The sequence below is a fragment of the Copadichromis virginalis genome, linkage group LG3, assembly GCF_057382275.1.
Source record: "Copadichromis virginalis isolate Kocher_CV1m ecotype Utaka linkage group LG3, C_Virginalis_male_GT1.1, whole genome shotgun sequence".
Classification (NCBI taxonomy): Eukaryota; Metazoa; Chordata; class Actinopteri; order Cichliformes; family Cichlidae; genus Copadichromis; species Copadichromis virginalis.
This window is the reverse complement of record NC_140620.1, coordinates 6,375,790-6,394,105: the sequence shown is the minus strand read 5'-3', so window position 1 is coordinate 6,394,105 and position 18,316 is coordinate 6,375,790. Positions and strand designations below refer to the sequence as shown.

The following is an 18,316-nucleotide window of genomic DNA, read 5'->3' as shown; positions in this document are numbered from 1 at the left end:
TAGCTGATTAAACAAGTGTCATGAGATAATAACAAAATGCAAAGATTGGTGACAGCGCTTGGAACCATAAGGCAACAAAAACTATGAGAAATAAACTAGACTCTGCCTGTGAATCACTCTTTGCTTCTCTTCTTCCTTCCATCCCATCATTTCATATATCACTCTCTACTTGCTGTCTATCTGAGAACAAGGCACAACTTGTTATTGCAATAAACTATAATCTAATCATCCACACCTAACAACTCAGGCACTTAATCTATAATACACTCAACAAAAATATAAACGCAACACCTTTGTTACTGCTCCCATTCCCAATGGGATGGACGTAGAGACCTAAAATTCATTCCAGATACACAATATAACCATCCCTCCCAAACAGTGGTCACAAATCAGTCCAAATGTGTGGTAGTGGGCACATCTGCTATATTGAGATAATCCATCCCACCTCACAGGTGTGCCACATCAGGATGCTGATCTGACATCATGAGTAGTGCACAGGTGTACCTCAGACTGCCCACAACAAAAGGCCACAGTTCTCCCTCTGAACCACTAGATGTCTCTGTTATCTAAATGAAGACGTGCAGCACAGCAACCACAGCAGCGCTCAGATCACACGTGTCCTGTTATTATGTATAAAAGCATGAAACAGGTGAGACAGGTGGGATCAATATTAATGTTGTGGAAATATATGAAAAAGAAACAAAAGAGTGAAAACATTTCCTGTTTCTAGAAAGATCTTTCAGCTCACAGCTGCTCACAGACTGTATTTACAAGTGACAAACTGCAACTCTACAGTACATCTACAGTATATATCAAATATATTCTGTATTCAAATCTATTGAGTGATGTTTGAAAGTCTTTCCAGGTGAGTTTGATCCAGGAGGGTCTGAAGCCAGAGTCAGACAGAGACTGTGCAGAGACTGTAGAAGGACAGAGCAGCAGCAGAGCAGTCCAGATACACTGATGATCCTCTGTCAGATCCAGAGGGACACACAGGGATGATGCTGGACTCTACATTGTGTCTGACAGTGGAGCTGTTCTCAGAGCAGTTCACTCTGCAGCACTGACAGTCATCTGCACTTCTTCTCATTCCTCTGTCAGTCACTGCTGGATGAAGCTCTCCTCACCACCTCCCAGTAACATGGCCCAGTCAGAGCGTCTCTACACACAAGCTGCTGCTGCTTCAACCTCTCTGGATCATCAGGACACAGCTGCTCCTCTCTCAGCACACACACCGTCCTGTTTACCACCAGCTCCACCTGCAGAGAGAAGAAGGAAGAGCAGAGGAGATAAACGAGTGTTTCCAGAGACACTTCATCAGCTGTCAGTCAGTGATGCAGCACATCCAGTATAAAGAGCAGCAGGGACTTCAGTGCTGGGACTGTACTAGGACTCATTGTTGCTTCACTTTTTCTAATCTTTGGATTTTCATTGAAGTTGCTGACAATGTTTTTCCCTCCTAGTTTGAGTTTGGACTTTCATTCATTAGAAGAAGCTTGGTGTGTCCACTCTGAGCTCTGTAGGAACCCCAACAACAAGCCCAACAATCCAGATGGACGGTTCCAGCTGTTAACTGGAGGAATTCCATCCAAACATCTGCTCTCACTAAATTCTTCCTCACCTACAGACTGTGTTCTTCACTGCTTTAAACTTGGAAATGAATGCAGTCATTGGTCTGCGGGCTGCTTTGTTCAGAGAGATGATTGGCTGTTGACAGTGTTTGATCAGAGCGTGACAGCTGTTACTATGGTGACCATAAAGGTCAGAAACAGGAAGTGTTTGTGTCCAATCCTGAAGCCTGTCACCATTCTCCTCTCACAGCTTCACTGAGAAGCTGCAGCTTTACAGAAAACACTGGATCTTTGTTTCATACTGACTGTGTTTAGTACAATACTGCTGACAGCACCACCCACTCACTCCATCACTCTACTTACACCAGAGTCTCCAGTCTGTAGTCTGGACTCTGCTGAAGATCAGACAGCTGCTTCACATCTGGATCCTTCAGGTTGTTTCCTCTCAGGTCCAGCTGTCTCAGATGGGAGGGGTTGGACTTCAGTGCTGCTGCTAGATAATCACAGCTGATCTCTGACAAGCCACAGACACTCAATCTGTATAAAGAATGAAAGATGTAAGTTTATTAGACAAAGTGTGAGCTTGAAATCATTCAGTGTTTCATCATCTGTTCAGAGCTGAAGAAGGTTCAGAATGTAGAAGTTTAGAAAATGGAAACTCCAAACAGCTGAAGCCAACAGGAAGCAGCTTCAAACAGGAAACTGTGCAGAGTTTCAGACTATATTTCCTGATGCAGCCAGTTGGATTTTGGAGATTTGAATCTCTGTTCTGTGACTAAGTCCTTGAATCATTTCTTCCAGTTGGTCCAACAAGACAGACTAGGTATTGGACATGTGTTGTGGCTCCATTAGGGGAGCTTCTAAATGTGATGTGATGGCCCCTCTGGGTCTATCAGGTCACAGGACTGAAGAGAGCTCAAACTGGGCACACAGTTGTTCCAGTCTGGACCAAAGACTCTATACTGGGACTGAGGGACTGCTTTGACTGCACCCACTAGGACTTTTTAAAGGCTTCTGTTTGCACTTTTTCACATACAAATTACAACCTTTAATAGAAACCTATTGGTCAGCATCTTATTAGCCTGCTGTTAGCTTCATTCCACAGAAAACTGAGAGAAACTAACAGAGTTGATAAAGAATAAAGAGAAATGTGCTGATTTAAAGCCTTTGAAGTGCTTCAGATGATCTCTGTCCACTTCTGTCCACTCATTCATTCATGTAAGCTTTCTAATGCAGCTTTGATCTTCACAGTCTGCTTCATGAAACTCATTCTAACCCTGAATGTCAGAGTGTTCCTCCTTCTCTTTCCCATCATTCATGCTGGCAGTGGAGGAGATTTGGATGTTGGACTGTGTTTTGGATGATGTGTGTATGTTTGTGTTGGACTGCTGTCTGTAAAGCAAACACACATTTTGCTTTGGATTTCAGTGTCAGAAAGACTTTAAGGTGGAATGAAGGGTTGGAGAGTTTCACAGTGAATTATCCAGTGGAGGATTTTTCTTCTTCTTTGAAGGTTTGAAATGTGAACATTGTTCTGCTGCTGTCAATGGACTAAACCAGAGAAGAAAACAGACTTCACCATGAAGATCCTCAGTGTGGATCAGTATAATATCAGCCTGATGTCTGCAGTTTAGTGTCAGCACAACTTTCACATCATATTCATATCAGCACAACTAAAACATGCTGACTGACCTCAGAGTTTCAAGTCCACACCCTGGACTCTCCAGGAAACCACACAGATGCTTCACTCCTGAATCCTGCAGCTTGTTGTTGCAGCTCAGCTCCAGCTCTCTCAGATGGGAGGGGTTGGACTTCAGCGCTGCTGCCAGATAATCACAGCTGATCTCTGACAAACCACAGCTCACCAATCTGTATAAAGAATGAAAGATGTAAGTTTATTAGACAAAGTGTGAGCTTGAAATCATTCAGTGTTTCATCATCTGTTCAGAGCTGAAGAAGGTTCAGAATGTAGAAGTTTAGAAAATGGAAACTCCAAACAGCTGAAGCCAACAGGAAGCAGCTTCAAACAAACACAACAACAGAAAAAACTCTGAATGTTTCACATTAAAGTCGTACATTTATCATAAAAACAGGACAAAGACTTGAAAAAGTCGTGTTTTTCCTTCCAGGAACCACAAGGCTTCACTTTTAAAGGTGAAGTGTGAAAGAAATGGACATATTTGAAGTCCAACACCTTTTTCCAGTCACATTATTAAAGCAGACAAACTACAAGCTCATTTTCATTCCATCAAGTCATCTTCTGACCTGGACTAACAACACTGGTCTCTATGGCTGTATCCCAATTCAGGGTCTGCAGCCTTAAAGTACGCATTTCAAGGCCGATTACGTCACAGCGGCGTGCTGAAGGCTGTCCCAATTCAAAGGCTGCTCGAAATGCGGCCCTGAAATGCGTCCTTCATTTCCCTGAATTTCAAGGCTGTGTCAGTGTAGACTTCGTGGCCCAACATATCCCAGAATTCATAGCGCGGTGGTGGGTGTGGATAATAACGGCGGATGAGGGGCACCCGAAGAGTAAACTTTAAGTAAGTACTGAATATTATGTCACTTATTTATGTGTAAATGTTTAATAACGAAGAACATTAAAACATTACTGTTGGCCACATGTTGGCAAAGTTATGTGACATTTGTACTAACTTGGTTTTAAAGCCTTTACTTTAAAATATACGCCGTTCAATAGCTGAGCTTAATCTTACAGAGAATGATCAAACCTCAGGTAGAAGCAAACAAAAAAATGAACAAAAGATTTTCTCCTTCATTTCTGTCAAACAAAGCTGTATGACACGTTTCCAGCTGTTAGTATCATGGTTTCTAGGCAACCTGGGCAGCGCAACGGAGGCTAGACCGTCCCATTTCACAAGCCTCGCACTTCCGGCCTTAGCGGTCTTTGAGTACGCGGCCCTTGAGGATCGGTGAGGCTGCGTACTTTAAGGCTGCAGATCCTGAATTGGGATACAGCCCATGTGCAGCTGGCTGTGAGACCAGTGCTCAGGGAGCGTCTACAAAGTGCAACACTGAAAGAACATCACACACTCATTTGCTTCCAGCACTTTCACACAAACATCTACTGTCATTATTGTCACCAAACTCTGTGGATCCTTTATTGCAAATTAAAATGGGATCAAATGGTCAGAAAAAAGAGGGTTATGAGGAAATATGATGAAATGTTTTTTATCAGTTTCTATCAGTTTTATTTGTCATATGCAAGTTAGCACAGGGTCAACATTGCAATGGAATGTGTTTGACGAGCTGCAGTCACTCAGCAGCATGATACAGTAGGAGAAAATATAATAAAATAAAATAAAATAATACAGAAAATAGAAAAATAGTGAGGAGCAAATATTAGAGAGACATGATAAAAGAGAAAAGATGACTAAATATATATATGTATCTATAAATATAAATATATGTACACTAGTGATTAAATAACAAAATCTTGAAAAGAAATATGACAGGAGGGCAGATGGGATATTGCACAGGAATGAGCAGCAGAAAATCACAGTATTGCACTTTTAAATATAAATATCAATAACAATAAAGTGGAGTGACCAGTGCAGATTAAACAGAGTACTTGTGAAGCTGCAGGGTAGCTTCTGAGTGCTGTGTTGTGTGTGTTTAAGTGTTGTGGTTGAGGTGTCGAATGGCTTGGTGGTAAAAACTGTTTTTGAGTCTTGTAGTCCGAGCAGACAGGCTCCTGTAACATCTGCCAGATGGTAACAAGGAGAACAGCTGATATGCTGGGTGGCTGTGGTCCTTGATGATGCTGTGTGCTTTACGGAGGCATCGCTGGAGATAAATGTCCTGAATGGCAGGAAGCCTCGTGCCAGTGATGTGCTCTGCTGCCTTCACCACCCTCTGTAGTGATTTACGGCTGCTGGCAGAGCAGCTTCCGTACCAAACTGTGATGCAGCTCGTCAGCAAGCTCTCAATTACACACCTGTAAAAATTTGAGGTGATGTTGGCATTCATGCTAAACTTCCTCAGCCTCCTCAGGAAGTAAAGCCGCTGGCGAGCTTTCCTGATAGCAGTGTCTGTGTGAAGGGTCCAGGAGAAGTCCTCAGTGATGTTGACTCCAAGGAATTTGAAACTGCTGACCCTTTCGACCTTGACACCGTTGATGTGGATGGGCTGGTGCTCTCTGACTGGTCGTTTCCGGTAGTCCACTATCATCTCTCTAGTTTTGCTGATGTTGAGAGTCAGGTTATTTTCCAGGCACCACTCGTACAGTGCCATCACCTCATCTCTATAGGCCGTCTCATCGTTGTCTGTGATGAGGCCTATGATGGTTGTGTCATCCGCAAACTTGATGATGATGTTGGACTCTTGTTTAGCAACACAGTCGTGTGTGAACAGGGGATATAGGAGGGGGCTAAGCACACAACCCTGTGGCGTACCTGTGTTTAGGATGAGTGGTGAGGAGGTGTGCTTACCAACTCTCACCACCTGGGGCCTGTTTGTGAGGAAGTTTAGAATCCATCTGCACATCGGTGTTCCCAGCCCAAGGTCGACGAGCTTCGTGGCAAGTTTTGAGGGGATGATGGTGTTAAATGCTGAGCTGTAGTCGATGAAGAGCATCCTTGCATATGTATTCCCTTTCTCCAGGTGAGTGAGGGTGGTGTGCGTTGCCAGGGCGATGGCATCCTCTGTGGCTCTGTTTGTCCGATAGGCAAACTGAAGAGGGTCCAGTGTGTCAGGGAGGGATGAGCAGATGTGACCTTTGACCAGCCGCTCCAGGCACTTCATGATGACGGATGTCAGTGCAACAGGACGGTAGTCATTCAGACAGGAGATCACTGATTTTTTGGGAACGGGAATGATGGTGGATGCTTTGAGGGACGTGGGGACCACTGACTGCCTCAGGGAGAGGTTGAAGATGTTGGTGAACACCTCTGCCAGCTCGTCTGCACACACTCCGAGTAGCCGGACTGGGATGCCGTCTGGTCCTGGAGCTTTGTGAGGATTTACCTTTTTAAAGGTCCATCTCACAGCTTCTGTTTTCAGAGTTAGAGTTGCAGCCTCACTGTCCTCCTGAGGGTAGAGGATCTGCTCTCTGTTGTCTAAACGAGCATAGAAGTTGTTAAGCTCGTCTGCAAGAGATGCAGTGGGCTGAACACTGACTGTGTTGACCTTCTTGTAGTCAGTGATGCAGCACAGTCCATTCCACAGTCGCCTGGTGTCAAAGCTGTGGTAGCTGGACTCCATTTTGTCCTTGTAGTCCTTTCTGGCCTTTTTTATGGACTTTCGGAGGTCATACCCGGCTGCTTTATATGCATCAGCATCCCCGGAGTTAAAGGCAGAGGTCCGCACTTTTAGCTTGGAGCGGACGTCTTTATTTACCCAGGGTTTCTGATTTGGATATATGCGAACAGTGGTTTTTGTGATGGTATCATCCATGCACTTTCCAATATATCCAATGACAGAGTCTGTGAGTTCAAATGTTGTGTGTTAGCAGCAAGTTATTGAATCATTTTCCTCAGAAACCAAAAAAAAATGATTGACAAACATGTTTTTACAAACTCAGTGTTGGACTTGGATCAGCAGGATAAGCTGATGTTTAAAGGCATTTGAGTCTCGCTGTATGAGAGTCCAGTTATTACTCAATATTTATGGATGATGTTCTTTCAGTGTTGCACTTTGTAGACGCTCCCTGAGCCTCACAGCCAGCTGCACATGGACCAGCTGACATTACCCAGCATTAGAGGCGGGTGTAAAAAAAAATGGATTTTCCTATTTAAATGGTTTTAATTTGAATAAAGCAATGTTGATTCATTCAATCCTGAATCGATTTTTAATATAAATGTATTTTGCCAGAATCTCAGGTTAAAGCTCCCAAAAGTATTTCAACAACAAGCAAACAGATAAAACAGTAAATGAGAGCAGCTAAACACACAAAGATGGAAACACAGAGCGTGGATCGTTCACTCGACGGCACGTACACGGACACGCCGTCGGGGCTGAAAGTGGACAGCTCACAGATCCTGAAGCTGCAGGTTTCATCTGTCTCCAACCAAAACTGAGTGAACCAGCAGCAGAAGAAGATCCAAACTACGCTTTACGTTTGATGAACATCGTCATGAATTCTCTCTGACTTTGACCTTTACATCCTGCACAGCTCTCTCTCTCTCAGTGTACTTCAAGAACAGTTTACCTTCAAAAATCTGTTTCCTGCATTATTCACTGCTTATTACGCACCAGTCTGCTGTTGTGTTCACTGCTGTCGGCCTCCGAAAACAAAGCCTCATTTCTGCTGTTCAATACTGAAGAAATTTAAACCTTTTAAAATGATGAAAGATTACAAACTCTCAGCTGTGTCTGTAATCAAACCTCTGTAACTTTGCTTCCCTGCAGCAGCATCAGCTCATGTTCACACACATGTTGATTCATGGTTTGCTTCAGTTTTTGATGGACTGCAGAATATTTTGAAGGTTATCTGCTATAAAAAGCCAGAACAGGAAAATCTGCTTCATGTGTTTCTGTTTGATCCTCAGTGGCTTTGACACAAAGGCCTCTGCTGTGATGATCACACCTCTGATCAAGTCTCACAGTGTCAGCTTTGTTTTTATACATATGGATATGTGCTGATAAATGATCAGAATTACAATATTTCCCATTGTCTGCTGTGTGCCGTGACCTTTGACCTGCTAAAGACAGTCAGCTATGGATTATTCATTGTTGTGTCTGATACTTAGAACTGTGAGGAAGAACACTACACAGTTAATCAGGGTCCCCTCTCTCTGAATCAGGAAAGGTGGGCAGGCCGTGTGTGGGCCGCGGGCCATACGTTGAGTCTCACTGTTTGAAATGTGAACATTGTTCTGCTGCAGTCAATGGACTAAACCAGAGAAGAAGAAAACAGACTTTACCATGAAGATCCTCAGTGTGGATCAGTATAATATCAGCCTGATGTCTGCAGTTTAGTGTCAGCACAACTTTCACATCATATTCATCTCAGCACAACTAAAACATGCTGACTGACCTCAGAGTTTCAAGTCCACATCCTGGACTCTCCAGGAAACCACACAGATGCTTGACTCCTGAATCCTGCAGCTTGTTGTTGTTACTCAGGTCCAGCTCTCTCAGATGGGAGGGGTTGGACTTCAGTGCTGCTGCCAGATAATCACAGCTGATCTCTGACAAACCACAGCCGCTCAATCTGTATAAAGAATGAAAGATGAAAGTTTATTATACAAAGTGTGAGCTTGAAATCATTCAGTGTTTCATCATCTGTTCAGAGCTGAAGAAGGTTCAGAATGTAGAAGTTTAGAAAATGGAAACTCCAAACAGCTGAAGCCAACAGGAAGCATCTTCAAACAAACACAACAAGAGAAAAAACTCTGAATGTTTCACATTAAAGTCATACATTTCTCATAAAAACAGGACAAAGACTTGAAAAAGTCGTGTTTTTTCCTTCCAGGAACCACAAGGCTTCACTTTTAAAGGTGAAGTGTGAAAGAAATGGACATATTTGAAGTCCAACACCTTTTTCCAGTCACATTATTAAAGCAGACAAACTACAAGCTCATTTTCATTCCAACAAGTCATCTTCTGACCTGGACTAACAACACTGGTCTCTATGTGCAGCTGGCTGTGAGACCAGTGCTCAGGGAGCGTCTACAAAGTGCAACACTGAAAGAACATCACACACTCATTTGCTTCCATCATCCAACCTGAAGAGGAAACAGAGACGCCTCCCCTTCAAAGTAAAAGCTGCTCCTTTTGGACACAGTATCAAAGAAAGTCTACAGTATAACATAGAAAAGACAGAACAAAGTTTTGGTTGTTTTTAAATTGTGCAGAAATGAAACTACACTAAGCTCAATTATGTGACAGACATTTCATCCCATGTCAGTTTGGCCTCATCCTGGGCCGGATTATCCAGCACACACTCTGACCACAGGCCCAGGGGCCACGCACAGCTGGGCTCCATCCAAGAGACATGAAACAAACCAACACAATAATAAAAAGCACCATGTGATCTTCTTACATCTTCAAGACAAACATAGTAAAAACATGAGCATATTTGTTTCCTGATAAAATGATGTGACAGGTAGAACAGAGTAAAGTGGTGGTGTTACAGCCTTTCTCCCCTCTGCTGCCGAGGCTGTTAGTCTCTCCCAAACTCAGCTACAGGACTTCCAAATGAATGAAAGCAGCAGAAGTGGCTTTACAAATGAAAGAGGAAGAGGAGAAGAAGAGGAGAGGGAGGCCACCCTGACCATCACTCCAGCTGAAAACATCACACTTCCATTAAAGTTGGTGAGGAAATGTTGAGCAGGATGAGCTGCTGGCTAATCTGGAGGCTGTAGCAGCAGCTCACAGTCACAGTGGATTTCCACTCATGAAAAAGCTCTGGCTGCTTCATTTCTCATCTCATATCAGAGACTTTAAAGCTTCACTGAAGCTGTACTGTGATGCTTCCATATTCCAGTGAGGCCTCCATAATGATTTCAGCTGTTCTGTACACACACTGTGTGCCCTGTATGGCTCAAAGTCTCTGCAGCCTGTTTTTACCTGCTATCATCAGATCTTCATCATCCTCATTCACATCCCTCACACACTCTACAGCCTCATCAGCACTGACTTCATCTTCACTGACTGATGGAGCACAACATGAACCTGTGGAGGCTGAAACACTGTCCTGTCAAACATCTCCCCGTCACCACTCCACTTCTGTCAGCCTTTAAATGAACCCTGCTCAAGTCTGTCACTTCTGTTTGGAGCCAAAAGGAAAAACTGTTGTTCAGTCGTTTGGAAAGACAACATTTCTGAAAGCACTCAAACTTCTTCACATTTGTCTTCAGACACATCCTGAACATGTAGGAACTAAAGAAAGTTTCAAACATCAATCAAAGACCTGAAATATAGAAAAACAACAACAGCCGCAGTCAGTGAACTCACCTCAGAGTCTCCAGTCGACAGTTTGGACTCTCCAGTCCAGCACACAGAAGCTTCACACCTGAATCCTGCAGCTTGTTGTTACTAATGTCCAGCTCTGTCAGATGGGAGGGGTTGGACTTCAGAGCTGAGGCCACAACTTCACAGTGAGACTCTGAGAGTCCACACTGAGTCAGTCTGTGATGATAGAAAAAATAAAATGTGTTATTATAAAAGCAGAAAATCTGCATTATAAACACAGACTGAATATATATGAAGACAAAACAGAGTGAGGTCATAATCTGATGAATCTGCTCTTCACATCTGTGCTTCAGCTCCTCTTACTGTGTTTGACATGACACAACGATTGAGTCTCTCTCAGACCTGCAGACTTTTAATGAGAATCTTTGTTTGGCTTTAATCTGCAGATGAAGGAGGAAGATGGTGTCACATTTAGGCTTCCATAATGTCCACAGTCTGTCACTGAGATCTGATCCAGAGTCAGAGTGAAGACACACATTTGGACTGTTTCCTGTTTTGACTCCAGAACATTTTGAATGAGTTCAGCTCAGTGAAGAGTTCCAGCTGGAAAGATGATCTCTGTTTGCTACCTGCTGTCAGGTACGACTGTTCACGTCCACACGCAGGAAAAACCTGCTGACTGTTACCAAACGGAGCAGAAATCTCATCACTGGACAATAATGATGAATGAACTCAGAGCTGCTGATATCAGATCTGATTTCAGGGGAGCTAAACACAGAAATGATTGGCTCATTTTAGCTTTCTGAGCCATTATCTGCTGGTGTGTCGCTAGTTGGCAGAAAATGATTTGTATTCCTGTTCAGGGCTTCAGTGTTTATGAGTCCAGATCCAGGTGACAGCAAGTCAAAATGATGTTACCTGTCTGTGTCCAGCAGCAGCCTGTATTCACTTTGAATATTGTTATAACCTGACATGGATCAGTTTGTCTTTGATTGGTTTGTAAATGTCACTGTTTCCATTGGACCTGAGTGACGTACAAAGACAGAGAGGGAGAGAAAGGAGAGAGAGGATGGAGACAGCAAAGAGAGAGCAAACACAAACAGGTGAGAGTGGACAGGTGACCAAGGTCAGCAACCAATCAGAGAGCTTCTGTTTGACCCACAGTCACTGATGATGACTGCACATAACCAAGCAGTGTGTTACTCTGATATCAAATATGGATCCTGCTCTTATAATAATGATCATCAGATGATATTATTGTGTTATTTTGTAGCTGAATACGATGTTTGTGTGATTATCAGTGAAAGGAGCAGTGAGGAGGATGGAGAGAGAGAGAGGACAGAGGGTGAAGTTAGAAACACTAAAAGGATTTTTCATGGATTTCATGGATGATTTGAGTGATTTCCAGCAGGACACTTAAACATGTCAGTGGACGTCCTAAAGAACATATTCACTGATATGAAACGTGTCATTGAACAGGATCAATATCAGTGGAAACATGGTGGAAACAGCTGTGACTGCATGGATGTGACACACTTCAAATCTGTTCTCCACTCTTGGATTTGGGATCCATGGAGCTGCTGCTGAGTCTGTACAATAAAGGAATGGTGTGGAAGGTTGCAGCGTACGGACACAAACACTTTGTGGTTACAATCTGATTTTATTTTCAACATTAAACTACTAACCTACACTGATCAATGATGCTAATGATCACATCTGGACTCACCCAGCCTTTCTGCAGTTCCTCACAGCTGGAATCAGTCTCTGTCGTCCCCGCTCTGATGTGTTGTACTTCAGCAGGTCCAACTCATCCAGAACCTCCTCTGACATCTGCAGCATGAAGGCCAGAGCTGAGCACTGGATCTCAGAGAGTTCCTTCTCTGATCTGTTCTCTGACTTCAGGAACTCTTGGATCTCCTGATGTACTGAGAGGTCGTTCATCTCCATCAGACAGTGGAAGATGTTGATGCTTCTGTCAGGAGAGATTTCATCACTGTTCATCTCCTTCAGGTTGTTGATGACTCTCTGGATGGTTCCTGGACTGATCTCTGTCTGACCCAGCAGACCTACTAAGAGTCTCTGGTTGGACTCCAGACAGAGGCCATGAAGGAAGCGAACAAACAGGTCCAGGTGGCCATTTTTACTCTGGAGGGATTTCTCCATGGCTCTCCTCGGGAAATCATCCAGAGATGATTCATCCAGAGATGGTTTAATGTGGGGAAACCGAAGCAAATTAGTATAATCATGATAGTCAAAATCAAAGTCAGAATCATAACAAAAATCTCCCAGGAAGTCTTCCACTACCTCTGTCTTCCTGTTGGTGTGACAGTGGAACATGTAGACAGCAGCCAGAAACTCCTGAATGCTCAGATGAACAAAGCTGTAGACTGGTTTCTGGAAGATCACACACTCTCTTTTGAAGATCTCTGTACAAACTCCTGAGTACACCGAGGCCTCTGTCACATCCAGACCACACTGCTCCAGGTCTTCTTGGTAGAACATGATGTTTCGTTTCTCCAGATGTTCAAACGCCAGCCTCCCCAGCTTCAGAAGAACTTTCCTATCAGCCTCCGTCAGCTCCTGTGGACTCGTCTCATGTCCCTCATGGTACTTGTTCTTCTTCCTCTTTGTCTGAACCAGCAGGAAGTGTGAGTACATGTCAGTCAGGGTCTTGGGCAGCTCTCCTCTCTGCTCTGTGGTCAACATGTGCTCCAGAACTGTAGCAGTGATCCAGCAGAAGACTGGGATACTACACATGATGTGGAGGCTCCTGGATGTCTTCATGTGGGAGATGATTCTGCTGGACAGCTCTTCATCACTGAATCTCCTCCTGAAGTACTCCTCCTTCTGGGCGTCAGTGAAACCTTGTACTTCTGTTAGCCTGTCAACACATGTAGGAGGGATCTGATTGGCTGCTGCAGGTCGGGAAGTTATCCAGACGAGAGCCGAGGGAAGCAGATTCCCCTGGATGAGGTTTGTCAGCAGCTGGCTGACTGATGACGTCTGTGTGACATCAGACAGCAGCTTCCTGTTGGTGAAATCCAATGAAAGTCTGCTTTCATCCAGGCCGTCAAAGATGAACAAAAGCTGAGAGACAGCCAGCTTCTCTGCTGTGACCTTCTGTAATGTTGGATGGAAAACATGGAGCAGCTCCAGAAGACTGTACTGCTCATCTCTGATCAGGTTCAGCTCCCTGAATGAAAGCAGAACCACCACACTGACATGTTGGTTCTCCAAGCCCTCTGCCCAGTCCAGAGTGAACTTCTGCACTGAGAAGGTTTTTCCAACACCAGCCACGCCGTTGGTCAGAACCACTCTGATGGGTCTCTGTTGGTCAGGTAAGGCTTTAAAGATGTCCTGGCACCTGATTGGAGCGTCATGGAGGGCGTCCATCTTGGAAGCTGTCTCCAGCTGCCTCACCTCATGTTGGGTATGAACCTCTTCACTCTGTCCCTCTGTGATGTAGAGCTCCGTGTAGATCCCGTTGAGGAGGGTTCTACTTCCTGTTTCATCACTTCCTTCAGTCACACGTTCACATCTCCTCCTCAGACTGATCTTATGTTCATCTAAAACCTCCTGCAGACCAACATCTGCTGAAAGAAAGAAAAACAATGAGACTAAAGAGAAAGAAAAGTCTTCAATGTCTGAACAACACAAGAAGTCCAGTTTTCAGAAATGAGTCCATCAGCAGACAGATGTTCAGTCTTACTTTGTACACAGCTGCTCTGACTGGCTGTCTGCAGTCCAGCTCTGCTTCTGGATCTTTCTCCACACTGTGCAGAAGCTCTGATGGTGACACAGAAAAGTCAAAGTGGAGATACTTCTGTCCACCTTTGATTAGACTCATTATAAAAAGGAAAACAAAGTTTGAACACAGTCATGTTTCCAGTTCACTGACTTACATTTATTCCATGGACACTCACTCTAACCTGAAGCACAGCTACAACCCAACATTGTTGAGGCCTCATCTCCTCCTTTCCTGACTGTAGAGGTTAAATATGCAACAACCAACAAATAAAAGAATTTGGTTCATTTCAAAGAAATTCACACGGTGACCAAGTAAAGTAACCGTAGTAAAGGAGACAACATCCCGTTGATGGTCGGATTATTTGAAAGATTTGCTTTAGTCACGTCACCAAATGCAGTTGAACCACCCGTGGATCCATGTTTGACCATTCTACCACTCTGAACTCTGCTTTTTAATCATTTTATTATTATCATCATTCATTTATTCATTCTTTGGAGGGGGGCTATTTCCTAATGCCGCCCTAATAAGCTGATGTTCAAGGGGAAATATAACAGAAACTCTTTCAGTGTTATTCATTAATAAATTAACAGATAAACTGTGAAGAAGAAAAAACTGAGATTTAAAGGAGAGAGTGAGAAACTTGATCATCCATCCTCATAATACATGTTTATCAGTATCTGCTGTGACCATACTGCAGTAATAACTACAAGTCTACATTTCTGTGACTGTTGATCAATCACAGCAGGAATCTGAGCTCATCTCTGCACACAGAGCAGCTTCAGCTCTGGGATAAACTGCTCGCTTCACGTCCTTCTCAGCTCACAGACACTCATCCTGATATTTTCCTTTAACATTTGATGGTATAATTCATCTGAGTTTACACTTTATCTACATGAATACAGAAAAACAGACCCAAACACCATAAACCATCAGTTTCACCATGTAGAATATATTGTTGTTTCCTTGCTTTTAATTCAGAGAAAAACTCTGATTTGGATTTTCTCTGTTCTCTTTGCCACAGCCCATCCCAGCAGCAGCTGAAGCAGCTGACTGTCACAACACTGAATAACACTTTAAGAGGAACGTCTTGATGCATTCTCAATCATCCAGGAAAGTAAATCTCCAAAAGTTGATTCTGTTCATCTGGACGTAGCATAAGTGTGTCCCAGCTGGACTTTTGTCAAAGCTGGAACGGCTCCTAAAGAAAGCTCCAGCCGATCCAGGAGAGAAGGACAACCGCTGACTAAGAGAAAACCTGTAGTGATCCCGTATGTGTCAGGAGTATCGGAGCAGTTGAGATGCATTTTTTCTAAACACCGGGTCTCTGTGGCTTTTAAACCCCAAAACACGCTGCGCCAAAAATTGGTCCACCCCAAGGATCAGAGTAACAGAGTAACATAGTGTACGCTGTTAAGTGCAGGAGGATTGCCAGGATTTATACATCGGGGAAACCAAACAACCTCTGGCTACAACACAGAAGAGCTACTTCGTCAGGCCAGGACTCTGCAGTCTATTTACACCTACAGGCCAGTGGACACTCTTTCAATTACATCCTCATCATGTGTAGGGAGGAACGCTGGTTGGAGGGCGGAGTCAAGGAGGCCATTTACGTGAAAAGGGAAAGACCATCTCTGAATCGAGGAGGGGGCCTAAGGGTACATTTGTCACAATCTTACAGCGCTGTGATTGCAGCCATTCCCCAACTCTCTGTGAATGGGACTCATGGACATTGATCAATGGTCATGAGAATTTGCATAATTAAGATGACCTCCCAGCCCATTTGTCAGCTGGTGATCAGCTGATCACGGGGCCGGGTTTAAAGGAGAGACGCCACCCACCTGGCTCCGCTCGCTCTCCGTCTGTGACGACAGTTCCGAAGCCACGCTTCGTGCACTGATCGTTACTAGAATAACTGCGTGTCTCTTCCAACCCACCGCTAGCCTTCGCCACGTTGGAGTCTAGCCAGCACGCCACACGGGCACGCCGAACTACTGTGTGTAATTCGCCTGATCGTGACACCATTGTTCCTTCAGTGGGCTGGTTTCAGTCATTATGCAAATGTACTGTTTATACGATTGAAACCTGCAGTCAGCTGAGACTGAAGAAGTCACCTGGATGAGAGACGAAATGTTTCTCCCACAAAACGCTACGTCCAGATGAACAGAATCAACCTTTGGAGAACGTTGAATCAGTATTTCAGCTTTAAGAAGGTATTTTAACACAAACATCAGTCCTTCTACTTCAGTATGTTTGACACTTTGTTTACGCCTAAATTAACTTTACTGTTAACGAGTTTTCATGTTTCTGTAATCCACCAGTGTGCTCATGCTTTTTTAATTGAAAAGAGATTTTTAATGATCAAATATAATTATGTTTGTTATTTGTGGATTTTAAATGTCCTTGACAGAGACAGATGATGATCATTATCCTGCACTGTGCTCTCAGGTTTGGTCGAGCTAGCACAAAGAATGGCTATGTTGAACTTCCTCCTGGGATCTACACTAAGAAGTGAGTCCAACATTAGCAGGGTCTCGTTCCTTTATCTGGATTCACTTTAGCATTCACAGTCACGTGAAGCTTGTTATTAACTCGATAAGTCAACCCAGGGTTTCAGCTGAGCGCTCACATGAAACACATGGTGTTGGCAGCATCTGATCAATCATATTCATGGAGACGTGTATCAGCAACAGAGCAGCTGAGTTTGCAGAAGGAAGTCAAACTAAACCATAGGCTATACCACCTGAAAGACCTGAGTGGAAGCTCCTCCCTACACTGTGTTTGAAGCAAAGCACAAAGGAGACACCTGCTGGAGCAGCTGGAGTCCTACAGACACTCAGCCTCTTCACTACACAAACACCTCCTACAACATCCACTCTTTCCACTCTGACTGCTGTGTTTGTGGAAACACTCCAACACACACCGCTTCACATACCAACATAGAAATGTGTGAAAAAGAGCTGAGCTGATATTAAACATGAGGATTTATTTAGAAATACAGAGTCAGGAACAACATCTAGACACACATTACCTCTCAGCAACAGAAGAACATCCTTTAAAGTTTAAATCAATATCCTTCGACACGTTGCTCTTTAAGGAAACACAGCTGGGTTCAGGTCCAGGAGATTCTGGCCTCTTATTGATCCTAAAAGAAAAACAATAAATGTAACAGCTTCATGAGACAGGAAGGAAAAACTGGAAATATTAAATTAAAGACATGATGAACAAACTCATAAAAATAATGTACTTACTCTTTGTCACATAACAGTCTTTTGTTAAAGTTTACACCAACACCCTTCGACATGTTGCTCTTTAAGGAAACACAGCTGGGTTCAGGTCCAGGCTCTGGATTAGTTTCAGGGTTATGTCCAGCTGAGCCTGGTACGCCCCACAGCTCTGGGCTTTAAAACAACACACACAGAGGTATGAGTGTGAATAATGATGGAGCAGTGATGTGAGTGCTGAGCTGTGACATGGAGAAGAGTCATGGACAGTTAGAGATGGTCATCTCACCTCTGAGCTTTGGTCTGGCTCTCATGTTCCCCACACAGAGTGCTTTTAGAGGGAGGGACTCCCTCCTCTCTGTCCTCACACTGATCCATGCTGCTGAAAACGTCCAGATGAACAGAATCAACTCTTTGGGGATTTACTGGATGATTGAGCATCAAGACACTTTTTAATATTTTACTCCTTTCTGAAGCTTTTTACCAACTTTGTTCAAATTGGTCTGCTGTCATTTTATTGTTGACAAAAAGAGACTTTGAGTTTGAGTGTTGACGTTTCCATGTGGGACTGTTGCTGCAACACCAGGATGTTACTACAGAATACACTTTATATTGTGAGCACTTGGATGTTAGTCCAGTGGTCCTAAACTGACACACCTGCACCTGGATTCATTCTGACCAGATTTTAACCCAACAGTGTTTCATACTTAATACATCAGACACAAACTCTGCAGCTGTCATTGTGTGCAGTGTGTGTGCAGTGTGTGTGCAGTGTGTGTGCAGTGTGTGTGCAGCGGGTCACTGTGTCCTATGAGTGTTATACTACAATAAACAGAGCCTGACCGCGGGCATAAAGAGGGCAAAAACCCACTTATGCTCTAAAGATGAAGTTCTGTTTCTCT

At 43.8% G+C, this 18,316-nt stretch overlaps 1 protein-coding gene and 1 long non-coding RNA gene across 2 annotated transcripts in view; both read right to left on the bottom strand.

Moving 5' to 3' along the window:
* The window catches only part of LOC146712477 (uncharacterized), a 54,285-nt gene that overhangs the window by 33,965 nt on the left and 2,004 nt on the right, over positions 1 to 18,316 (bottom strand). The window lies entirely within an intron of this gene.
* Positions 717 to 18,316, bottom strand: part of LOC146712470 (NACHT, LRR and PYD domains-containing protein 12-like) — a 134,337-nt gene continuing 116,737 nt past the window's right edge. Inside the window, exons 6-13 of the mRNA XM_085442927.1 lie at positions 17,222 to 17,335; positions 14,155 to 14,231; positions 12,172 to 14,038; positions 10,488 to 10,661; positions 8,566 to 8,742; positions 3,264 to 3,440; positions 1,935 to 2,108; positions 717 to 1,259 (exon numbers count right to left, since the gene is read on the bottom strand). Of these exons, the coding sequence (XP_085299053.1) occupies positions 1,244 to 1,259; positions 1,935 to 2,108; positions 3,264 to 3,440; positions 8,566 to 8,742; positions 10,488 to 10,661; positions 12,172 to 14,038; positions 14,155 to 14,231; positions 17,222 to 17,335 (2,776 nt within the window). The 3' untranslated portion in view covers positions 717 to 1,243. The remainder of the gene's footprint in view (positions 1,260 to 1,934; positions 2,109 to 3,263; positions 3,441 to 8,565; positions 8,743 to 10,487; positions 10,662 to 12,171; positions 14,039 to 14,154; positions 14,232 to 17,221; positions 17,336 to 18,316) is intronic.